The 26,538-nt window shown below is 38.5% G+C and overlaps 1 protein-coding gene across 5 annotated transcripts in view; it reads left to right on the plus strand.

Moving 5' to 3' along the window:
* Positions 1–22,808, plus strand: part of LOC149838587 (calmodulin-binding protein 60 E-like) — a 64,132-nt gene extending 41,324 nt beyond the window's left edge. The window contains exons 4-8 of one of the 5 annotated variants that reach the window (XM_090006678.1): positions 5,308–5,801; positions 5,906–6,066; positions 6,215–6,415; positions 7,510–8,110; positions 8,757–9,311. In XM_090006678.1, the coding sequence (XP_089862804.1) occupies positions 5,308–5,801; positions 5,906–6,066; positions 6,215–6,415; positions 7,510–8,110; positions 8,757–8,797 (1,498 nt within the window). In that variant the 3' untranslated portion in view covers positions 8,798–9,311. Of the gene's footprint in view, positions 1–5,307; positions 5,802–5,905; positions 6,067–6,214; positions 6,416–7,509; positions 9,312–22,534 lie in introns of those variants that run through there. The other 4 variants (XM_090006679.1, XM_090006680.1, XM_090006676.1 and 1 more) reach the window with 4 other exon arrangements.
* The last annotated feature ends 3,730 nt before the right edge of the window (positions 22,809–26,538 follow it).

Here is a 26,538-nt window from a genome sequence, read left to right on the forward strand (position 1 = left end):
GACAAGGATCGCGAAACCGCGTCCTTGATTTAAAAGTGTACTTATATACGTATATGTATATAAATATATCATTAAGTCCTTTCGATCTTTAATTATTTAAGCTTGATTTAATTATTTAAGTCCTTGTGCAACTTCTCCTACCTTGGAGTATTGCGAGAATGAAGTCGTCTACGAACGTAGGTGATCGTTGGTTTAGTTCGTGGGGCGCGAACGGGCTCCGTTGCGTAACACTGCAAAAGTACGTAGTTTAGCATGCATAAAATGAATATAGGTAGGGAGAAAACTCGGTTTCTCCGCAACTCAATGCAGGGGTCATCGGCCCCTACCGTTACGAAAGAGAATGGGGTAGGGTCCAATGACCCATGCCGTTAAAGGAGATGGGTGCAGGGGCCATCGGCCCCTGCCGGATACCTAAAGGAGGGCAGGGGCCATCGGCCCCTGCCGTGATAACAGTAAGAGGGGCAGGGGCCTTTGGCCCCTGCGGAGTCTTCAAAAGGAGGGGCAGGAGCCTTCGACTCCTGCCAGCCTTTTTTAAAAGAAAGGGGCAGGGGCCGAAGGCCCCTGCTAAGGAAATGAAATCGGGTGGGGGAGAGTGCAGGGGCCAAAGGCCCCTGCCGAGCCCTTGCTCGACAGAAAAAGAGACAGGGGCCTCTGGCCTCTGTCGGTCGAAAAGAGGGTCAGGGGCCAAATGGCCCCTGCTTGGTTTCCGAGGGGTGAGGCAGGAGCCTTTTGGCTCCTACCTCCTCTCTTAAGGAGAAGGGTAGGGGCCATCGGCCCCTACGTGAAAGGGAAGGGCAGGGGCCATGGCCCCTGCCGGAATATTAAAAAGGGCAGGGGGCGGGGGCCCTGCCTGCTAAGAAGAGGAAAGCAAGGGGGGCAGAGCCCCTTGCCTGTCGAGAAAAGAGGAAGGCAAGGGGGCGGAGCTCCTTGCCTATCGAAAAAGAGGAGGAGGAAGGCTCGGCAGGGGCTGCCGGCCTTCCGGCGAACCAACGGAAGAAAAGAGGGGGGGTGTTTACCTGGGCTACCGAGGGGAAGGAGGTCGCCAGGGAGTGGCTACCGTGAAGGGGGGGCTCGCCGGAGAGAGTGGTGCTGTGAAAGGGGGGGGGGGGGGTTGGCCGGCGTCGGCAAAGAGAGAGACGAGAGATAGAGTTGGGGGGAGAGAGAGCAGAGACAGAGGGGAGAGAGCAGAGAGATGAGAGAGAGAGTCGGGGGGTCGGGGGAGGCTCGTAGGCCCTCCCCTCTCCCTTCTCGCCTTTTTATAGGGAGGGGGCGCACACAGGGCCCGCCCCCTGTGTCGCCGGAGATCCCCCTCCCTCTGCGGGCTGCCAGCCCCTCTGAAAAGGATTTTCGAGGGGCTGGCACGGGTTGGATCCGGGTCGGGTCTGGACCCGACTCGGGTCTGAATTTTTTTTTTAACTGGTTTTTTTACACTTCAAGCTGGCTGATGTCATGTCAGCATTTGGGTTTGTCTGATCTGCCTCAGACTACTCTCTTTTTATTAAAAAGACTTGTATAGGGATTGTGGTTATGATAGTATATGTTGATGACATTATAGTCACAGGAAGCAGTGAAAAAGACATCTCTGAGACCAAGTTCCACCTTCAGAAACACTTTGTAACTAAGGATCTGGGACCACTCAGATATTTTTTGGGCATAAAGGTTGCAAAGAGTAAAGAATGATTGGTTTTGTCACAGCGAAAATATGTCTTGGACTTGCTGAAGGAGACAGGGATATTAGGTACCAAACCTGTAAGCATTCCTATGGATCCTAAGGCCCATCTGTTTGATGAAAAATCAGAGTATGTGGATAATAGCCGTTATCGCTCCTTAGTTGGCAAGCTATTATATGTGACTATAACCAGACCCGACATATCTTTAGTCGTGAGTAAAATAAGTCAGTTTATGGACAAACCTACAAAGGCTCACTGAGAGGCTGCAATGATGATTCTTAAATATCTAAAGTTATCCCCTGGTAAAGGACTATGGCTTAGACAAAACCCTTCTCTAGATGTTACTACCTACTTAGATGCAGATTATGCAGGGTCGGTTGTTGATAGAAAGTCGACAACTAGATTTTGTGTGTTTGTTGGAGGAAATCTGGTTACTTGGAGAAGTAAGAAACAAACTATTGTTGTCAGGTTGAGCGCTGAGTCAGAGTATCAGGCTATGGCTTAGACCGCTGCAAAGATGATGTGGGTTAAATATGTGTTGACTGATCTCCAAGTGAAAGTCTCATTACCTATGGAGATGATATGTGATAATAGAGCTGCTACTTATATTGCTAATAACCCAATGTTTCATGAAAGGACAAAGCATATTGAGGTGGATTGTCACTATGTACGTGACCTGGTACAAATTGGGTACATTTGTACCAAGCACGTATCTTCAGAAAACCAAATTGCTGATGTCTTCACAAAACCCCTGGCTAGTTCAAAATTTTCAAAGTGTTGTGACAAACTGAACATTATTGATATATATGCTCCAGCTTGAGGGGGAGTGTTGAGAAGCAGTCACCGTAGCATTAAAGGTAGTTTAGTAATTATTTAATAGGTCGAGTTTATCATATTTTCTTATTGTAGCAAAGGGTATTATTGTACATGCTTTATTTTCTGTCTAATCTCTCTATTTAAGTGAGATTAGACCTAATGAGAGATTAACTATTCTCTCTCTCTCTCTCTCTCTCTCTCTCTCTCTCTCTCTCTCTCTTTCTTCTGGTTTTCACAAAACCCTAGCCGACTTCAACAGCTAGTTCATCCCAAATAAGAGCTAAAATACCGTAAAAGTCTCTTACACTTTTATCTTCTTGTTTTGCATTACACACCTTATCTTGAAGATAATATACCTAGTTATATCTTTTTGGATGAAGATATTCTTTAAAAAGATTCATGCATCACATGCCTTCTTAAACTTGATTATGTTGGTGGCGATTTTGAACTCCATGGTATTCATAAACTATGAGAGAATTTGAACATTGCTCGCTTCCCAATCTTCCAATTTGTTTTGATATTCTTGCAAAGCTTTTTCGTTTTTTTTTCGAACAAAACTTTGACTTGATGTCCTTCTCTTCTGATCAATTTGAGTTGCGGTTCATTAGTGGTGTCACCGATAGAGCCTCATAATTTTTTCCTTGACGTGATTCTCTATTGTCATCGCCCATATCAAATAATTGTTTTCATTGAGCTTGTAAGAGATGACGGAGGCGGAATCTCTTTCTCCCATAATGGTTACAAGATTTTTTTGAGTAGAGGAGTTGAAGGAAGACCACGAGTGTGAAGAGCACTTCTACAAGTAGGATCTCAAGAAAGCTTCTACTTTTTCAAGAGCCTAACTCTAATACCATGTAATGAAATGATAGAGCACAATTACAATGCCAACGAGAGGCTACCCAAGTGCACAAATATAAAATGGTCTCTAATGGACCAACAACAATTTCACAAAAGAGACAAAAAATATCACTTTTACAATAGAACAAGAGACACAAGGCCTAAAAGAATAAAAGAGGATTTATATTCTCACAAAATGCTTTAGAAAAGCATGCTATTATAAGAGGCAGCATAAAGGGGGCAGTCCAACAGTCGTAGGACTGACTGCTCCCAACGGCTACAAGAATTATAATTTCAAAAAAATAAAATAAAAAAATAAAAGGACTTTTCAGTCCCTAATGGACTTGGTTAAAAATACTTTACAGGAAATGACCATAATACCCCTGATATACATCAGTGAGTATATATATACATAATATTTTAACAATAGCCGATACCAATATTTGTGATTATGAGTAAAACATTGAAAATACCATCTTGAATTACCAATGCTATGTACATAAGGTACACATGCATTACAAGGAAGCATCTAAATTTTGTAAAGAAAGGAGCAGAATCAAAGTGTAGAATGCAACTTACAGAAGAAATTGATCTTCACTGCAAGCTAGGAACATAAGGCACAGAAATAGTGCCAGCCAAGTAGATTTACAATGTGCATTACAACCTCATATCAAAATATTGTTGACGTTGAGAATAACAAAAACCATATCAAGTGAGAGCTAGCGAAGCCAAACTATCTAAAGTTTGGATATTACTTTCCCTTGACCTTGTTAACGTGCCAAGAAATCTGTAAGAAAAAATTACAAAATTCTGCAGTGGATCTTTTCTAGCCATTGGGCCAATCAAGAACTCGAGTTACCATATGCTTAAAGCTCCAATTGAGAAGCGACTGGGAAAAGCAATGAATAGTTCACAACACTCGGAACATAACATATTGTTCAAGTAGCAGTCATTTGCACCAATTTTGAGGCATTTTATGTTGACTAATAAGTAATAACATGAACTACAAGTATGATATCCACTCTAGAGATGGTCAACACATGTCAATCTACTTACTAGCTTCTAATATACTGTAGGATACCATGATGCTTAGAGGAATGCATTTCATATTACGCTCAGTATGTTTATCAAGCTTTCTACAGCAGATACTAGTTATCCCATGAGACAATTTGTTTCATACCCATATAATAGCCCATGAGACCATCTGTTTCACACCCATACGAGAGATTCACTGTGAGCATGGTTAATCTATCAAGTCCTGGAAAAGATTAAAAAGTTTTCAGTCTTTCATCTCAAACAACTAGTTCAGTCTTTCTTGGTTCAAATTATAGTCGTGAACCATCCATTTTGACAGTGTTATCAGTTTCGTATCGTACAATAAGATTCGGCGTATCATAGTATTGCTGGTCCATGCGATACGATATACCCCCTGAATCTTTAATGTGATACAATATGATATTCAATTATTTTAAATTTTACTTTATTTTGGTATCATGTGATTGTTATAATTTGTTAATAAAAACCTTTTTCTTTTGTTTGTTATCTAATATGACTTTTAATAGTAAACCTTTTATTTTTGCTAGTTGTTAGTTTATTAGGATATAGTTTCACGTGTTATTATAATAGTACGTGTATAATTGTTCATAATGCTTAATTTTGATTTTTTTTCTAGTTTTTTCTATTTTTCTATTTTTGATTTTTTTTTTTTTTGTAATTTTTAAAATATGATTTTTTTGTATGTTACGATATGGTACCATACGGTACGATACACCCGTATCGTCAGCCCTTCTGATACAGGTCCCGATACGATAATTACAACATTGCGTTTTGACAATCAGGTCATCTCGAGAAGTAAAACGGTTCAGGTTATAAAAGAAGTGGAAATAAAATTGGGGTCACGATGATAGCTAAAAGACGAGGAGAGGCATTGCTGCTAATGCAAATTTCTCTGGAAATTGAACTTTCCATTGCTAAATTTCCACAGGTTATCAGCAAAGCTGCATCAGGCATCGGATGGAAGAAAGCTACGACTTCATTTCACGACATGTTTACCAGAAAAAATTTTCACAGGGAGGAAACTAGAAGGGAAGCAGGGTGAACCTATTCTAATCAAGTTGCTGGATGCAAATAGTGGCAATGAGATCTCATCTGGGCCTGAGTCATGTCTTCAGTTAGATATTGCTGTTTTAGATGGTGATTTCAATGATTTACCAGATGCTGATTGGACACAGGAACATTTTGAAAGATATCTTGTAAAGAAGCGGGAGGGAAAAGGGCCACTTTTGTTAGGGGAGCTGAAGGTGGCCCTGAAGCATGGAGTGGCCACCCTTGGAGAGCTACGCTTTACTGACAACTCTAGATCGACAAGGAGCAATAAATTTAGGCTTGGGGTACGAGTTGCTGTCGGACATTCTGAACATATTCGTGTTCGAGAGGCTAAGTCAGAGGCTTTCTTTGTCAGAGAAAATAGAGGAGAACGTATGTCTCTCTCTCTCTCTCTCTTTTCATATCACACTTGTTATAGCACTGTTGTCATTAGATGCCATCAAAATCATCAGTATATTAGCTTCGTAATTTTTCAGCTTATGAGAAGCATGATCGACCTGATTCAAATGACAAGGTATGGAGATTGAAGGGAATAGCAAAGGGTGGTCCATATCATAGAGCACTCGATGAACAGAAAATTATTACCGTTGAAGATTTCCTTCGGTGTCTGACTATGGATCCACAAAGATTACGTGATGTAAGGATTTACACTATTCCACTTCTTGTTTCAGGATATGTTCATTTCTTTTGTCTTTCTTTTCCCCCAAATTTAAAGCATCCTGATGATTGTGTAAGAACTTGTTTCTATGTTCCTTGATGATATTCTTCTGGTGGTTATTGTATAGATATTTGGAAGCAAGGTGTCAGACAGGAAATGGGAGAGCATGGTGGATCATGCCAAGAGATGCAAACCTAGTACGAAGATATACACATACTATGATGGTGAAGCCAGGAAAACTATCGTTTTCAACAATATCTACAAAGTCAGAGGCCTTATTATAGATGGTCATATTGTCCCTGTGGAGTCACTTTCCAAGCATGCGAAGGTGCATGTTTCACCCTCCCATATGATGTCTGCACACCCACCAGGCACGTGCACACACATGAGTGGATGAAATTACCAGAACATCTCTACCTTCTTTCCTATTCATTGCCATGAGAATGCCTCATAGCAGCAAGCAGTACATAGAAGCATTTAAGTAGCTTTGCATTGATAGCTTCTGTCATGCTTGACTGATCATGACAAAGATTCTTATAATGGAGCTTAGGCATACATGTGCACGTCTTGCAATCTCCCAAGAATAACCATCATACTACTCTGCTGAATGGACCAAGAACATTGGTTGCAATGTTCATGAGTGCTTAAGTATATGTTTTGATTCATCGGCTTATCCACAAAAATGAGAAGAGTGGGGATCATCTATCGTGGAGCAAAGGTGCATATCCCACTTATCACACTTTTCTGGGGAAGTGAAGGCATTCAAACAAGTCATTTCTGCATTTCATGATTTTGGGTAGCAATTGTGTGAAGTGTTGAAAGGATTTCTCCAATACTAGTTAGATTACTAGTAATATTACTTTTTTAGGAAGCAACCATTCGATAAAGGTGAATTGAATCAGCATTTGTTGATAGAGTCATATTGAGGATTGCCGCCAATGTGCCCATTCTATTTCTATGGCATTGATGTGTATTACTTATTGATTATGCTATCAAATTTGACCTTTAGTGGTGAACTTTATGTTGGACCTGTCCAATTTTCGAACCAAGATATCTGGATCCTTCAAAGGAAAATAAGGAGGCACTTGAAATGCACCCAGAGATCCGCAGATCAAGGTTGGATCTGGTGTTCCAATCAGAAATCCATGAATCTCAGATCCAGATATACGATCTCATATCTGGGTGCATTCAAACACACCCTAAATGAACAGAAGTAAATGTGAAGTATCACCCAGTTGAATGGTTAACTGGGTCAACTTGAAAGTTGAAACCAATTTGAATTTAACAGGGAAAGGATGTAGTCAATTCATGCATTGAACACTGTCTTGGGTGCATTATGCCCGGATAAAATACTTTGTTTGGACTTATTTTCAGCTTGTCAGTTGTAACTTTAACTCACTTTAAACTGATTGACATAAATAGGTTGATCTGAATTCCATAAAGAGAAAAGCGTACAGAGACTGTAGCAGCTTTAAGGAATTTGATGAGGAAGAGCTGAATCCGGTCCAAGGGAGAAACGTTGAAGCTAATCCTGTCTCCATGGAACCATACCTGCCTGTTGTTCATCATGAGAGGCAGGGTGCTGAAGTGTTCCCCAGCCCCATCATGCTCATGCAGCAGACTGAAGGAGCCACTGCTCCCATCCCTCAACAAGCGTATTGCATGGCTCCAGAGCACACAATGCAAGGTACTCCACTAAGAAAATCATCAGTTGCAACTTCCATCAGCCACCCAACTGTATTCATTGCCCATTGTGATCCAAATGTTTTTATTGAGTCTGGTTCATGTTCATCATTTCCTGGAGAGGCTCAGCTTGGGAACGAGTTAGAGCTGAATCTGGTCCATCATGGGAGAAACGTTGAAGCTAATCCTGTCTCCATGGAACCATACCTGCCTGTTCATCATGAGAGGCAGGGTGCTGAAGTGTTCCCCAGCCCCATCATGCTCATGCAGCAGACTGAAGGAGCCACTGCTCCCATCCCTCAACATGCGTATTGTATGCCTCCAGAGCACACAATGCAAGGCACTCCACCAGGAAAATCACCAGTTGCAACTTCCAGTAGCCACCCAACTGTATCCATTTCCCATTGTGATCCACATGTAATTATTGAGTCTGGTTCATGCTCATCATTTCCTGGAGAGGCTCAGTTTGGGAACTCATGGTCATTGGAGAGCATACTGCGTTCATTAAATTCGCCCAGTATGGATGAAATATTCGACCTGTTGAATGACAGTCCTCTTCATGAGGCTAATCTGGGTATTGGATTTTGGCAACCTTTAAACTGGAATTCCAAGAAGGCTATTACTGGTTGGCTTAAACTTAAAATTGCTTTGCGATCAGCCATTTCCATGAGAAAGCTCGCAAGCAGAAACAAAGGTTCAACTTTGGGAAACACTTCATTGGAAAATTACCAAGTACATGCTGTTTAATCACTCCCATAAGGTCTCTAGTGTAAAATTTCAGCTGTCAATGCTGGTGTTTCAGAGTATGTGTGACAAGTTCATTGGTGTGTGTATATATATGTGTGTGCGATAGGTTTAAATTGTTTGAAATTTAATTTGACAAGACTGCTGTATTATAGTATTTGCTTCCATTGACCTATTCTTGTTTCATAAACTGATCTGATGATCTTCGAGATTAATTATGTCAATATGTATGCTTTCTTCAGGAAAAAGGACATATTATGCAAGAGGATGGAATAGGAATTAAAGGTTTCTTTGATTTCTGATCACCCGCATATGGAATTTGTTGAGGTTGCAAATTCCTGTGTACGGGCTGCAATGGTGATGGATCAGCATTCTCCATGCTGGGAAATCCTGCTGCATCGTAGGCTATTCCAAGCTTAATATTTCTTTACCATAATATAAACAACTTCATTTCAGAGTTGATGGTTCAGCATCTGACTAGCCCTGATAACTGGCTTGCCTGCTGAGAGCAGATTCTGAAATTGTTAGGTGAACAAAACTGTCGTAGCACTGCTGTTTCATATGCAGTGAGACAGTTCTGGTAACGCCTTCGGTATTTAATGGTTCAATTATTGATTGGATTATTTCAGAAAATTTAATATGAAGATCATCTAATTGTTTGTGCTGATGGTGACTAATTTGAACCAATCATGTGCTTAATCTACATTTCCTAATGGTAAGGGGAAATGAGAACAAAAGAAAATAATAATGGTCCATTGTGATTTGTTGTGATTTAAGTTAATGATAAACTAACAATATCTGATCAGTTTGGAAAATTTTCCATCTGAACCTATAGCTGCTATTAGCGATAATAATGGTTATTTCTGCTGCTGTTGTCGTTGTTAAGTAATGTTTTTTCTTTCTTTATGTAGTACAGACAGCTTTGCAGGTCCGTTGGATGAGTATGAAGTTTCTTGGATGACCAGATCTTTTTAACTGGTTAAATTCTATCAGTGACTAAATTGGTTTTTACTCATAAAAAGAAGGTTTTTATTTTTTTCATCCCCTTGAGGTGCAAGTTAAGTTACATGGATACAGATGTGCAAGTGGGATGAAATGCAGATACACTTGGTATGATACAATACAACAACAACAACAACTACGTCTTCATCCCAAAACAATTGGGGTCGGCGATATGAACCAATAAAGAAAATCATTCTGGGTCTTCCACATGAATCCTTCTCCTCCATTCATTTCTATCCAATGCCATGTCCTCGGTGAAGTTCAAAGCATTCATATCCTTTCCTATCACCTCCATCCATGTCTTCCTAGGCCTACCCCGACCTCTTTTAACAAATATATTTTCCCATTTCAACATCCTTCTAACTGGAGCATCATTAGGCCTTTGTCGAATATGTCCAAACCACCGTAAACGATTCTCTCTCATCTTATTTTCAATGGGTGCAACGCCTACCTTCTTACGTATCCGAATCTTATCTTTTATTGTATTTTTACACATCCATCTCAGCATACGCATCTCAGCTACACTCATTTTTTGAATATGATGTCTCTTGACAGCCCAACATTTCGTACTATATAGTAAAGCGGGCCTAATAGTCGTCCTATAAAACTTTCCCTTCAACCGCAATGGCATTCTACGATCGCACAACACTCCAGTTGTACTCTTCCATTTCATCCACCCAACCTTTATCCTATGATATACATCTCCATCAATTTCTCCATACTTTTGAATGATAGATCCCAAATATTTGAAAGAATCATCCACCAGTATTTCTTGCTCACCAAACTTCACTACACTCCCATCACTACTTCGTTGCTTACTAAATCGACATTCCATGTATTGTGTCTTACTCTTACTCAACTTAAAATCTCTTGCTTTCAATGTCTGTCTCCATAATTCTAACTTAGCATTAACTCCAGCTCTAGACTCATCAATCAAAACAATATCATCAGCAAACAACATACACCACGACACATTTTCTTGAATTGATCTCGTAAGCTCATCCATCACTATAGCAAATAGGAAAGGGCTTAAAGCAGATCCTTGATGTAACCCAACCGTTATAGGAAAATTGGTTGTCACCCCTCCACAAGTGCGGACATTGGTTACTACTCCTTCATACATATCTTTAATTATACTAATGTACTTGAGAGAAACACCTTTCTTTATCATTGTCCACCAGAGAACTTCCTTAGGTACTCTATCGTAAGCCTTCTCCAAATCAATAAAAACCATATGCAAATCTTTGTTCCTCTCTCTATTTCTCTCAATAAGTTGTCTAAGAAGATGTATAGCTTCCATAGTTGATCTTCCAGGCATAAAACCAAATTGATTCTCCGATATCATGACAACCTTCCTCAACCTAGACTCAATCACCCTCTCCCAAAGTTTCATAGTATGACTCGTGAGTTTTATACCACGATAGTTTGTGCAATCTTGTATATCACCCTTATTCTTATATAGAGACATCAAAGTACTCTTCCTCCACTCATTAGGCATCTTATTTGTCCGCCAAATCTTGTTAAAAAGATTTGTCAACCATTCTAAACCTTTCTCTCCCAAGCATTTCCAAGCCTCGATAGGTATACCATCTGGGCCAACTGCCCTTTTTTATTTCATTTTCTTCAAAGCCTCTGCAATTTCTTTCTTTTGAATCTTGCGCATGAAGTCACGATTCATCTAATGAAAAGGAATGAAAAGGTCTCCAAGATCCTGAGCATGACTTTCATTAAATAGCTTATCAAAATAATCTTTCCATCTCTCCTTAATCTCCTTATCTTTGATTAAAACCCTTTGCGTTTCATCTTTGATACATCTAACCATACCCAGATCCCTCGATTTCCTATCTCTCATCTTTGCAAGCCTATAAATATCCTTCTCGCCCTCTTTGGTATCCAACTTGTCATAAACCTTTTTATATACATTATCTCTCATGTTTCGAACTACTTTTTTAGCTTCCTTCTTTGCTATCATATACTTCTCCAAATTCTCATTATCACGACTCTTACTTAGATTTCTATAACACTCTCTTTTAACCTTAATAGCTAATTTGACATCCTCGTTCCACCATGATGTATCCTTACCTAGCGGTGCACCGCCTTTAGACTCACCCAATACCTCCTTAGCCACCTTTCTCATGTCACCCACTATCTTATTCCACAGAGATTCTGAATCCTCTTCGAGACACCAATCAACTTCCTTAACTACCCGCTCTACAAATATTCCTTGTTTAGCTCCTTTTAGAGCCCACCACTTAATTCTAGGATCTATCCTATGTCAATCCCTTTTGCGGCATTGTCTAATTCTAAGATTTAAAATTAAGACTCTATGTTGTGTAGCTACACTTTCTCCCGGTATAACCTTACAATCGATGCAACAACCCCTATATCTCTTTCTAAGTAGGAAAAAATCTATCTGACTCATATTAACCCCAATTTTAAATGTTACTAGGTGAGACTCCCTCTTCCTAAACCAAGTGTTTGCTAAGATCATATCATAGGACAAACCAAAATCTAAAATCCTTTCTCCACTTTCGTTTCTTTCTCCTATACCATAGCCTCCATGGATACTCTCAAATCCATCCCTACTAATGCCTACATGCCCATTAAGGTCACCGCCGATGAAAAACCTTTCTCCATAAGATATTCCTTGTACTACTCCATCTAAATCTTTCCAAAATTGACACTTAATGGAATCATCTAAACCTACTTGAGGTGCATAAACACTAATAATATTAATAATATCCGTACCTAATACTAATTTAATAAGTAAAATCCTATCACCCTTCCTACGGACCTCAACTACATTATCTATAAACTCACGACTCATAACAATCCCTACTCCATTCCTATTCCTATTTATTCCTGTATACCAAATCTTATATCCCCAAGGTTCTATCACTTTTGCTTTCTCACCTACCCATTTAGTCTCTTGTAGTCATAAAATATCAATCTTTCTCCTACACATAACATCTACTAACTCTACCAACTTACCAGTTAAAGACCCTATGTTCCAAGTGGCTAACCTAATTTTATGGTCTTGGACTAACTTTTTTACCCCCACCCGTCCAACAAAGTGAGGGAACCCTTGCCTATTTGACATCACACCCGGGCGCCGGTGTGACGCGTCGCTTCCGGGCGACGACCTATTAACCCTTTCCCATTTATCACTGCCTCCGGGCCTATAGAGTACAGCGCGTCGCTCAGTAGGGAACGCCCTAACGAAATTCTCATATTGGTTCATATTCATAAGGTATGACTAAGTTTTTATGCTGGCTGTCACAGGCCTACCGCAACCTTCCTCCTTTATCCGGGCTTGGGACCAGTTATACAGAGGCGGAGTTACTTAGTATGATACAATAATTTTTAAAAATTAAGATACGGAGACAACCATACACACACATAGATAGATGTATGTATGTCTTATAAAACAATTTTGAATAATTGTAATTAGGAACATCAAATAATGAAATTAAGCTGAAATTGAAATGTAATGTAATTGATAACAAATTTTAATAGGAAAAAACTCAAGTAAATACAAAATAAGTAAATAAGATCATAAACAAAAATAGATAAAGTGTATGAAACTGGTTTGACTATGTCCATGAAATGTCGGTGTTGCCATGGGGTATGCATGCTAAATGCCATGTGACATAAGGTTGCAAGCAGCCTTACAGGAAATGAATTCTCTCAAGCTATGCTGCAAACATATAAAGTGCCTTCTCACATGCAAGAGTAGGTCATTTTTTTCCTAGGTGATACAGATTTTCCATGATTTTGCAAACATGTGATTCATTTTCTCATGGTAAAATGACCCAAAAGGGCAAAATTGTTCACGCAAGAAAGTCCCCCTTTGGGGAGAAAATGCTTCTCGAAGGGAGGTGTGATGTGGTTTTCCTTTGAAACTCGTTGATCTAGTTGAAAACAGGCAGGGCCCACTAGCTCTTTTCCTCCTGGCGTTCATTTCAACCCATGCGGGAAAGAGCGACACCCACTTTTTTTTAATGAGAAAGGGACCTTTTCACATGAAAGTGGACATGAAACAAGTGCACCTTCAATACCTGACAAAATTCAACCTGTTTACGTATAAATGTATATCCCATTAGAGCAATAATCAATCCATATTCTGTATAGGTTCCCTTTAAAGACCTAACCCGATTTTGAATCAAATTAACCTAGATCTAACTACATCCAACTTATCCTCAAAAAAAAAAAAAAACTACATCCAACTTAGTCTGATGCATTTTCCATCCTACTCCCCCTGATATTCACTTCTCTTCCTATTCTTAGGCATATCTTTTAAGGTTAGTATATGGTGCTATTGAAATTGAGTATAAATCATCTTTTTTCATCGTTTTTTAGATTCTTTTTGTAGATCAGATTTTATGGATGTGATCTATAAGGTTTGTTTATTATAAAATGAGTTTAGAATCATGTGATTGTGACATGTAAGTAGGTCTTTTAAGGGCTTCTAAAACCAATGGCCCACAATGCACTAAAATTTCATGAACCAAAACCTCTAGATTGAAATAACACAATACAAGGTTTGGTCCTTACAAACAAACCAGAACACATCTATATGGTCAAATTGAGTAGATAAAGTTTGGACCTGTGATTTGCAGCTCAATAGATGCGTCTCCTCAATAGTACCAAACATTAATCTATCTTTTAGTATGTAATCTTATTGTCGGAAGTGTTACCCTTCACCTAAACTTGTTCTTGGGATGCTTATTAATCAAATTTAGCTTAAATATGACATCCTCCCCCCTTACTAATCGAGCCATGGATTTTTTTAATCTCTACATTGGTCATCATCATCTCCATGTCAACAACAAAACTGGTTGAACTTGGAGAAGATAGGAAATCAAACTTTGAAGGAGAGGAGAGGAGATTAATATATATTTTTTATAATATATTAGAAACCTTGCTATAAATTTAATGGCAAAGTTGAATGCATCTGCCCATGGTTATTTGATTTACCTGTGCAAATATTAGAGCATTTTTTTCATAATTTTCAAAAGGTAGGAATGTTATGCAATTATGCCAAAAATCTTTGGTGGCAATTTGAAATTTATCTTTTCCAAAATTTGTAAAAAATAATTTCATTATTTTGAAGAACAAATTTTTCTAAAATATTACAGCATATATTCCTTGTTGAAGAAATGTTAACAATGAGGTTTGCAACTATATTTTGAATCAGATCCACAGATCTCATTCTGGGGATTTTCTTGGCAAGGAAAAATTGAATAAATCGATTTGTGTGATTTTCTTGGGAATATAAAAAATTTAAATATTTGGTAACATTTAAAACATGTAAAAGTACTAAAATTAAGAAACTACAAACCGCAATATATAAGATAGAGATTTTATGAAAAATTCTTGGTCTGGGCCAGGACCCAGACTTGGATGGAGAAAAGACTGATCCGAGCCTACCCAAATCCAAACCAAAGTTTAATGAGAGGAAGCACTCACACATTCCCAAAAAAAGCAGAAAAAATCCCCATCCTTTTCGTCTGTTTGACGATTTCAGTCAGTTCAATTTCTAATTTTGAAGATCAGGAAAAAAATTCTTTCTTCTACAGAAAACCCTATTTGTGACCCGCTCAAAAATACAACCTAGTTCATGATTTTACACTAGTTTGCAAGTTCCTATGCTATGTCACATTGCCCCGATAGTAAATAGAGCTAGAATATGTGTAATTGTTATTGTTTTTATATTTGATTTATTTTTATTGTTGAATTTTTTGTTTTTTCTTAATAGTTTTAATTTAATCCTTAATACTTATACGTAGATCCCTAAAAATGAACATTTTTATTTATCAAGAAGAAAATCATGTCGCCTATTTCATGCCTCAATATAGTTTTAATATACTTCATGTTTTTTATGTCACCACTAGAATATGAGAAGTGAAAATAAAAAGAATTACCATGTGAATCGAGGTTTTCATGATTTTTTTTTTTTAATTCTTTTACCATAAATCTGACTGTATGGATGTGACTTGCATGCTTGGTTTTATAAGAACCAGCCATTGAATTATTTGATTAAGATGTATAAGCGTTGTTTTTTAAGACTTGAAAATCAACTGCTCAGAATTTTCATAAATATTCAAGCATTTATAAATCATATTTTTTCCACAAAAATACAGGATCCATCAGTCATGGATTCATTTTTTTTTTTTTTTGCCCTCATGTCCTACTTTTTCATAAAAAAATTATGCTAGTCTGTACGGTTACAATAGTGAGTATGTGGATCCGTGTGACCAAGTTCTCATTTATGTTACAAATATCGTGTTATTTTTTTATTTTTGATATGTAAGCTGGGGTTAAGCAGAGCCCTCCCAGGTCACAAAATCAATCAATACAGCCGTGGATTAAAAACTCAAGGAAACCAGTCAGATGGTAGATATAATTAATGAATTTTGAAAATATGACATTTTTGTTGCAAAAATTAATGTGATCAAAGCAAATTTATATTTTATAATGTTATTTATACTTTTATACATATTATTATACATTTTTCATATACGCCGATTTTTGCAAGAATTTGTGTGAGAAAGCCTAGAACTTTCGAAATAGGGTGAGACTTTTCCAGTAGCCAAGTTTTCCCCTGTGAATATCGGTTCTCATGCAACGGAAAAGGCGAAAATGCCCTCAACTGTTCGCGAATTCCTGCGTGGGCCGCATTTGGATGTTCGCCAGAACATGATCAAGTTTATGTTTCAAGTGTGGGCCTGCGGAATTCGTGCAAAGCGTGATCTTGGTCACGTCACAACGCGCCCCCCAATCACAAATCTGAAAGGGTTAAAACGACGACGACAGGTAAGGGGGTCGGAATACGCCGCCGGTAAACGCAGAGATTGCCGGAAACCTCCCCACCTTCTCTCGCTCTCTCTTAGCCGTTGGATCTACGAGGATGGTAGGCGACAAGCGTCCGATTGACGACGACGACGGGACTCGGGAGACTAAGAGTCAGAAGTGGCCTGGTTCTGGAAGGTCTTCTTCTTCTTCTTCCGTTTGCTTTCTGTGCTTTCCTTCTCTTTTCTTCCCTCGAAATCTGATTTTTAAACCATTTGGCTCTTTGGGGGTTCTGGAATTTGGGGTTCTACGCTTCTTTTTCTTTCGTATTTTGCTCTCCTTGGGATTTTTAGTTTTCAGGGATGTGTGGTTTTCTTCTGTTAATTTCTTCGTTTTTCGGGGTTTTGAGGAATGTGGCTGGTTTTAGGCTTAGACTCAAACTGTAATCAACTGAAACTTTCGAGTTCTTTCTTTTTTCCTCCCTGAATTTTACGCAATCATTTCCCAATTGTGCTCCTCAAAGCTTGTTATATGATAATTGAGGGGAACTACCCAGGCCGTTTGATCCATTTCGCAGTCGTATCTGGCCGCAATCACCTCTTAAGTAATTCTCGTTTTTGTTTTCTTCTTATTGCTCATGTTGGTTGAAGTCATGTTGCTTCGATTCGCATCTCCATGATACTTGTAGATGGATAATTGCAAAGTACAACTTTGCATTTTTATAACTTGTTCTTAGTGCTGGGGGATTCATCAGGCTGGAGGTAGCCCCACTTTGTGAGCAATGCAACTTTTTAGCTAGTGGGGTATGGGTGATTGGGTGTTGAGATAGCTTGAGTGAACTCCCATGCTGCTAGAGATGTGTGTTGTTGACGTTGGTGACGTAGACAAATCGCATCGTCCCCTTCGAAGGACCATTTCCTGTTGGAAACTGCTACCGGGTTGTGTGTCTGTTCTTGTTGAGTACTCAATGAAGGAGTGGTCCCTACTTAATTCCACTAACATTAGTTGTAGTTCCTTTCAGTTCTGACTGGGTTGTACTCATAAGTCATAATGTGTAATCTGTTTGGAAATGGAAAGTGATTATGTGATTGTGTTGTGGGAGCCATTTTGCACAATGCTTGGGTTGGAAGCTAGCATGATATGGCAAATAGTCTCCAAATTTCTATTAACTACCTGCAATTATCTATGCCTGCAAAACAGTATAATCATGAATTAGAGGAGCAACCGGTAAATTGATTGCTTAGGGAGTTTCAATTTCCTTCTTAACCTCATGTAAACAAATCAAAGGGCAGGGGTCCCTGTATTATTTCAATCATCTCTGCCACTTTATCCTTCATCTCTTGATTATTTCACATCTTGCTGCTGCAGGGTCACATTCTTGTCTCTAGTGCACTGCCACGAGGAATTTGTGTTAAGAATCTCTGAAAACCAGGCTTGCTTGTGCCATCGACCCACTTGTAATTTGATTGTCACAAATGTCTGTACTTGTTTTGCGGTTGGCAAGCCTACCAAAAGTCAAGTTGCTATTCCTTGAAAGTTCCTTTTTGGCATAATCTATCCTAACCTCTACTAGAATCTTCAAATCATGTTGGCTGAACCTACTAGCATACAGAGCCTTTCTAAGTTATTATACATATAGATTGAACTATCAATTGATACCCTTTGCTGGTTTCTTCTTCTGGAAGAAAATGAGTCTATTATCACCTTCAGATCTCAGGGCATCTGGTGCTTGTTAAGAAAATCATCCTATTCCATGCCAAAGCTGCAGTTATTGCATGAAAATGGGAAATTTAGAGTTCTTGTTTGGACGGCCTCATGTTTTGGAACCTGTAATTTTTTGTTCACCCATTCTTTCCCCAAAGAAAGAGCTCTTTCGATTCAACTCACAAATAGATTGCTTATTTGTGCTTGGTGGCTTCTCACATCACTAATTGATTCTTCCCCTATTTTCCTTTTAAAAAAGGATTCTTGCCATTTTTTTAAAAGACGGTCTGGCATGGGTTTGATACCAACTAACTTAGAATGCTTCTTGCTTGGACGTTTAGTTGCATTTATTTTGTACAATTGGATCTTGTTTTCTTATCCCACCGAGGGCTGTCCATCAAAGCTCGGCTATCAGAGATCAGAGAAAAGGTATAAGTATGTGGATCTAATTTTGTTAGTCAATAATAAGAAAATGATAGTTTTTGTGATACGAGTTTTCCTTCAAAGGTTCTTGAATCTACTTGATTTTTAACTCATGCTGGTCCATCTTTTCAACTGGTTTGAAATTGTGGGTTCTCTCTTCTCATGGCATTAACACAAAATGATATATAATCTTGTTTTTTAGTGGCAGATTTTGAAAGATTGAAACCAGGGTATGAAATCTTGTTTACTGTGGTCCACTTCTAGGGAACAACCTGTGGTCCCTAAAAAGATGTTACTAGCAGAAGATTAGTATAAACATCATGGCAACATAAAACATGACGGCTGCATACATCCAAATGCACATGCACCCTGATAGTAACCTCCCCGTCTTCCTAGACTCATTTCCCCCTTTTCTCAATCTCAACAGCCTCATTTAATGTATCAAAGATCCTAAAATCATTTTCTAGACACAGTATCCAGTTGAACATTGTACCACTTCAAGTTCCTAAATTACTCATTTGATCCATCGCACATGTAACCATGGTCTACCAGAAGAATGAAGCTTGAGAGTTTTTCAATTTATGAAAATTATTAGTGTGCTTGAATATGATCATGGTAACTCTCAGATTTTTCTTCATGTTCAAATAAATTAATTTCCCAATTTAATCTTCCATTATAAAAGGAAAATGGAGATTGATCGTCATGGAAGTGGGAAAATTCGAAAATTCACCAGTGCTATGGTAAACAAAGAAGATCGACATCGAGCACTGAAGGAGCAGAAAATTCCAGATCCTATAAGGTACTCTTATCCAAGTGCAGATACATATCTGTGTGTACGCATTTTCAGATAATGTTGGATATTCTATTTTAGGTACTACATCTTGGTCCTACTCTTTCTTCAGATGCTTATGCCTTCCTTTTACATTTAAGAGCAATCATTGCCCATATATCCTTTCTGGAAATTAATGTGTTCATCCCAGATTGAGCTTCTTGAACTATCCACAAAGAAATGGCTATTTTCTTTTATTTTGGGTGGGGAGGATGGGGTTTGGGATCGAATGTCTAACTGCCTTGAATACAGTGTAGTATTTTATTGACTCAGAAATTCTATTATTATGTACTTTTTGTGTTATGTAGAAGTTAGTTATTCTTCTTATTTAGTTAAAGAATCCTCTTGTTCTTTTCTCTGGAAAAGAGTTGGTGACTAAGTGTGGGGGAGTCAAGTAGTTGGCACAAATACAACTGCTGACATAGGTATGGTGCACATTTTGAAGTATGTGTTTATGTGTTTGTGCATGCGTGCATCTTTCTTTTTTGATTGGCAATTAGCGTAAACTGTTTTAGCCCTTGTTGCTTGTATAATTCTGTCAGGTCATCCTTCTGGAAAATTTCCCCTTCTTTCCCATATATATTTATTCAGCTCTTGTTTTCATGTTTGTACACTTCACTTTGTTCTGTCGTATTTTAGTTCAGTTTGACTTATTTCTTTTAATTGGGATGTTTGGTTGAGTTAATTTCACAGTATCTGAGATAGATTTCTATTTGTGTCACTGTTCTTATTTCTGTATACTTCATAATCTTTGGGAACTGTTAGTATTATTTAGTGAAATTTATATCAGTCAATCATACCTCTTATTCATACGTGGTCTTTTGCTATTTCTCCAGCACTGTGTTGCGTTTCTGTCACTACATCCTTTCTCTGTCTCTCTTGTAAACCTTTGAACTTTTTGTGCTTTCTTAGTGTAGCTTACTTTGTAGGTTACTATTTCTGCTGTTGCTTATCTTAGTTCTTTTCTACCGTCCAACCCACTTATAATCATTCTTCTGGGAGGTGCCCACTAGATGGTGAGGCTTCTGACAGAAAAAAGGGCTGATCTTTTTCATTAAGATCACATTTGGAGGGAAGTGCTGATGGTGACGGAATACACATGATGTCCAAGATTCATGATGCTACAAAGACAGGAATCCTTAGTAGTGTCTGATTATAATATTATAATTATCTGGAGAGATATACGAGATTTACTTTCAATAAACTACCTTCATAGCTTCAACTGAAAGAGAAAGGGGTTAAGCCTCATGTCTTTTAAATAAAAAAACCTTTTGAAGTTTTATTTTGAAGAATTATAGTGAATTACAATTTTTTTCCACAAACAAGCTAACATGCATTTCTTCTAATGCATTGGACTTTTTCTTTTTGATAGGAAATCTGGGGGATCATCCCCATGGGATTCAAACCCGGGACCAACCTAACCATCCTTCTATCCCATTCGACCCAACATTACACTAATTTGACAACCTCAAGAACTAGTACCTGGCAGACATGAACATTTGGTGGGTGTACAACCAATAAAATTAATCACAGTATTTCAGATAGCTTCCTTCAAATTCTCTTGAGTAAGATGACAGATTCTTCAGCAGCAAAAGGGCAAGGGCAAGGTTATAATGTTAGTAGTGGCACTAACTGTGTCCCACCCTGGCCACTGGGAGCAGGAGGGGAGAAGTAGCCTCGGAAAGAGGGTTTACAAGCTCAGGACATGAGATTGGCAATTATTCCTCTCTTAGGATGACCCAAGTATCCAATCAAATATACCTCTTACTATAGCTTCGAAACAGGTGATTGAGCAGGATGTCATAGCAGTTGGATTGCTTCTTTTACAAAACCTATATACTATTCAATGAGTAAATTCCTTCTAGTTTCAAACTATGATTGATGCCATGGCCAATATAATGTATGGTTATAAGATGCCTTCTTATTGCACATTGAGAAGAAGGATTCTGAAGCAAGTTGTTGCTGATGAGTATAGAAAGTCTTGAAAGATTACAAGCTGCAGTATTATGACAGATGGATAGACGAATAATAGGTAAAATCTGGTAAACTTTTTTTGGTCTCTTGTCCTAAGAGATGTATTTTAAGGTTTATTGATATGTCAAACAAACATAAGATGAGTTGGTCGATATGTTTATAGAGGTGATAGAGGAGGTTGGGCCTTTCAATTTTGTGCAGTTCATTACTAATAATGCAACAAACTTCAAAATTGCTAGGATGATGGTCCAAAGGCATTAAATGAAGTTTATTTGGCACCTTTGTGCATTACACTGTATTAATCTCATACTTGAAGACACTTAAGAGAGGGACAAAATTTTAAATGTGATTGAGACCTGCAAAAAGATCACAAGATTTGTGGTGGAATCAATAGTTTCAAATGCCATCTTGCTCTCCTCGCCTTGCAAAGAGTGTTCGGGATGAAAATGAAGGAGAGCTTATGGTTATGTAAACCAATAGTTCAGGTTGCATCACCATTGCAAGAGGCACAACCTACGATGTCATTGCTAGAGGTCATTTCAAAGTACAAGGTTGAAAATGAAATTATGTCAGTAGCACAACCTGCAGAATCACTACCAAAGATCAGTTTGGATTCCAAGGATGAAAATGAAATTATTAATGAAGGTCCTTTGTCACTCGTTTCAAGAGGATAATGTGCATTCCATAAAGGAACTGATGGCGATCTACATTCAAACATTGAAAAAGAAGCATTGTAGACTTAAGTTTAGGGTTACATAAATTTGAAAAACTAAAATATTAGGAATTTAGGATATTAGATGGAATGTTTTTTGTGCCATAAACTATGATATAATTTTCAATTTGTTTAATTTTAGAGTTAGGGTGACTAATTTTATTGCTTTCTTTGTTTGATATATTAGATGATTTACATTTTTCTCATTAGTCATGAATGCCATCTACTGCTTATTATCTTGGTTCGTAGGTGTTTTGATGTTTTATGTGATTGATTGCTATTTTTTATGTGATATCTTGGCTTGGTTTTGTGGTTAAAATCATTGTTTCTTGCATTTTATTTTTTTAAAAATATTTTTTTTTTGAATTTTTTAAGAAAATCTTTGCAGCTTGTATGATATATATCCTATTTTGGGCTTGACCGATATGGGCATCAATATGCTTTTTACAACCTTTCTTTGTGGTGCAAATAATATGGCATTCTTGCAATTACAACTTGAACTGATTTAAAATTATAGCCTTTTATTTTAATTTAGTCTACAAAGTTTTCACTGGGGAACTTATTTCAAGTTTTTTTTTCAATAGGCATGGACAAAAATGGTGAAATGCTGGAAGAACATGGAGGTTCATATTAAATTCAATTTTAGATATGCCTTGTGAACCCTTTGATAGATCAAATTAGAGCTTGCAACAAAATTATAGACCTGCTGAGGACTCTTTCAAACTTGAAAGCTTTCGCTCAATAAAATGAAAATAAGAAGTTAAAGTATATAGAGAAGGGTCCTTTCCCATTATTTTTGTCTTGGCATTATTACACCTACTGCATGAACAATGTATTCAAATATTATGAATGAAGGGACATTAGTAACTCCGAATCATTCTTTATCATTGTTTTCTTATTGCTTGCAAACTTTGGTCCGTAAGGTAAGTGCTTTCATTGTCTAATGATCACCCTTAAGTCTCTGTTTGGGAGAAGGCACTTGGAGGGATTTGCAAGGAGTTGAAAAACGCAAATACAGGATTTCAATGGAAATGGTTTTCAAGGGAGTTTTGAATTCCTTCTATTGTTTGGAAACACTAGTAAATCCATGAAGGATTCAGGCTTTTAACTCCTAATTCCTTACCATGTTTGGAGGGCAGTTTAATGTAAAAAGGAATTTGATTGGAGTCCCATCAGATCAAACGCATAAAAAAATTTGTATTTGATTAAAATCTACCAGGTTTGTTGAAGCATTCACCTTCAATAAAAAATAAAATGCCCAAAAAAAATAGTACTAAATGCATAAGTGAAATTAAAAATTGAATTAAATCCATTGAAATATCAATATCAAGCATCCTAAAATAATCATCCAAAAAATAAGAATATAATAGAAGTTAACAAAGGACTACCAATGGTGCATATTACCACCTATTTAAATAAGAGATAAAACTCATGAAGGTGTCAGAAAAAAAGGACATCAAAATATCATGATAAAACACAATGTTTTTGGTAGTTCAAAATGGTGATATTTTAAAAAATATTGCTACATTTCACGTGTAATACCTTTTTCACCTCAACATTAAAAAAAGCAAAGCACAAAACTTGACAAGCAGTTATTTGGTTTTACACAAACCAACCCAAAACAAAGTCAGGCACCTGCTGGAATGCACCCACCAGACTTCACCTAATTCAGGGAGTCATACGTACCTCCTCCCCATAGAGGGAGCCAAAATTGAGGTTTTACGGGATTTGGGTTTGGCGGAAACTTAGCCGAACTTCCTGCCTCCCTCCATTTCCTTCTCCCAAACATCCTGCAAATTTTCTTGGAGTGGTCCACCTCAGATAATTGTTCCGACACCCTCCTCCCAAACGCAGACTAATATCTGTCAAGGCAGTAATATCTTTCAATAATAATATCATTTAATTTGCCTGATTACTAGGACGATGAGACATACTTGTGTTCACGGTAAAGTTTGGTTGCACTTCTTGATCTTTATCTTGCCTTTTCTCTTCTTTCTTTCAGTGGTGCATCTGGAGGAACTTTAACAGCAGATTTTGTACAAAGGCTTATCTCAGCAATGGAGCCCCTTTTTCATGAAAATGTATGTCTTTTCAATGTCCCATTAGCATGCTAAATTACTAGTGTTCTGCATTGAAATATTTTCAGCTGAGATATTCTTTCTTACATTAGGTTCACTTTCAATCATATCACACTTCAAAGAAACATCATGAAAAGCAGACACAGAAAAGTATGAAGTTTTCCTATAGTTTACTTGGCAATGCACACAAGTATACTAGATTTTTTGAAGTGCAGCAATGTCCGTGGTTGCCTGCATAACTGTTGCTAATTTTTGTGGCAATGTCCCTACTTATATGGATGTTGTTAGATATGTTCTTTTTAATTATGTCCTTAAGGGTACGTTTGATGTGCCGCTCCCAGCGTGATTCGGACGAAAATCACGCTGGGAACGACTTTCAACAAATGTTGGACGCGGCGGACGACGTTCCGCACGTCCGCTGCGTCCATAATTCTATGTAATTTTCGTTCCACCTCCCCCCCTGTTACAAAATGAACAGGAACGGAGGGAACGAAAAAAATGCATCGACGGCCGCGCCGCGCCCGTCGATTGCTCTCTCTGTGTGCTCTCTCTGTGCAAGGGCTCCACCGATCATTTCCCCCTTCCCCCTTTTTTTCATTCCGAGCGAGCGGCCATGGCCGACGATTTCAAGGCGAGGGTGGACAAGGTCTTAGGTTTGCTATTCCAGACCATCCCCTCCGTCGCTTCCCCTTCACGTGGATGCTCAGCAACAACGCCGTCGAGCGGGGGGGAGTGGAGCAGGGACGAGCCCAGCGAGAAGAGGGACGAGACCCCTTCTTCCTCTTGCTTCGATGGTTTCTGCAAGAAGCCCCGCAAGAAATTTCGGGGCTTCGGAGACGAGCTCAAAGACGATATCGACGGTTCGGACGATGATGGTCGCGGTGATAAGGAGAGTGGTGGGGAGGATGAGGACGGGCAGGTTCTGTCCGCAATTGGGTTGGACTCGACTCTCGATCAGGAGGTGTGATTTTTCTTCTTCCCCACCTCAATTTTTTGAACCTTAACTCACCCAATTCGTCTGATTGGGGATTTTGTTGCTTAGATGGTTTGTTGGGTGTTTTAGGTTTTGTTTGGTTGTGTGAGTTTGGCTGTTTTCTTCTCCCTTTTGGAAATCCTAGCTTCTCATCTTTTTTGTTTAATTGGCGTTTCTTTTTTTTGGCCTGGATGATTTGTTGGTGTTCATGGTTTTGGTTATTTGTTCCAGATTTTTATTTCATTTTTTAGTTCCTGGTAAGTTGTAAGATGATTTATGCGCTTAGAAAGTGTTTTGGATTAGAATCCATTTTTGGTCATATTGGTTGTAGATACTGGGTTGCTTGTCTTTCTAGTCTGGTTTGGAATTTTTTTTCTTTTAGCCATGTCCCCAATTGGATGGGTTATCAGTTTTCAACATCTGTATGATTCTGCTGTTTATGGGTGGATTGTTGTTCAAAGCATTTTCCTGCAGGATATGAGTGTGTAATCTATCGATCATGAGGATCAAAGTGTCTGGAATTCCTGGATTTGTCTCTACATGGTGCCTAATTCACATAATTTACAGAAATACAATTTGATCCTTATTTGGAGCTCTTGATTGTCTAAGTTGTTCGCACATCGTCATCAAACAACGGACAATTGAAACATAGCATTTGAGTACGGTTCAAACAAACGTTGGACTTAGAACAGTTGTTACAGAACGAACAGAACCAATGCTCTGTTCTGTTCTTTTTGTTCATTTCGTCCAACTTTGGACAAGCCATCAAACATACCCTAAGGGAGAACACCTCCCCTCCCCCCCCTCCCCTTGACTGCACATTGGCAGGCCTCTGGCTGGTAAACCCTTGAGGTCCCTGTTGCCCACAAGGGAGTACACCCAGCTTCAACCTTGCATCAAGGGACACACCCCATAGGTTTTGAACCATGGCCATCCCATATCAGTGATAAACCATGGTTGCCCCTATGCAAGAAGGCAGAGCCCTTGTGGGCAAAACTAGTTCTAGTTGCAATTGCAAAGGTGAAATTAGTGGTGCATTCTAAGAGAAAATAGCATGCTGGAATTTCCAAATCACCCCCTTACATGGAAGAAAAAGAATCTAATACTTAGCCTGTGTTGCTTCTACAAGTCCTTGCTGACGCAAGATAGACAAATAGGTGATGGAACCCCAGAACTCAAAAAGAGAATTTACGCAGGAATCTGTCCCTCCTTGTCCCAACATGATATGCCCCTTTTTCTAACATGTAATCCTAGAGTTGACAAACCCTAGCGCCCTCATAACCACCTTGGAACTATGCCACTATTTCTGTAGGGAATCTGAGTGCCCCTACACTCAATGCTGACATGTAGTTCAGATGTTCTCGACCCACTACTTTGGAATAGCTTTTTGTTAGAAAAACTACTCTTTAGTGTGTGCACGAGAGAATCAACTAACACACATAAACATGTTCATTATTTTGTCGTCCTTCATTGCTACATTTATATATTTGCATAGTTGGTATGCTAATGCTATTTATCTGTTGTCCATCAATGTAAG

This window comes from Nuphar pumila, chromosome 5 (assembly GCF_984573655.1).
Source record: "Nuphar pumila chromosome 5, dmNupPumi1.hap1.1, whole genome shotgun sequence".
Classification (NCBI taxonomy): domain Eukaryota; kingdom Viridiplantae; phylum Streptophyta; class Magnoliopsida; order Nymphaeales; family Nymphaeaceae; genus Nuphar; species Nuphar pumila.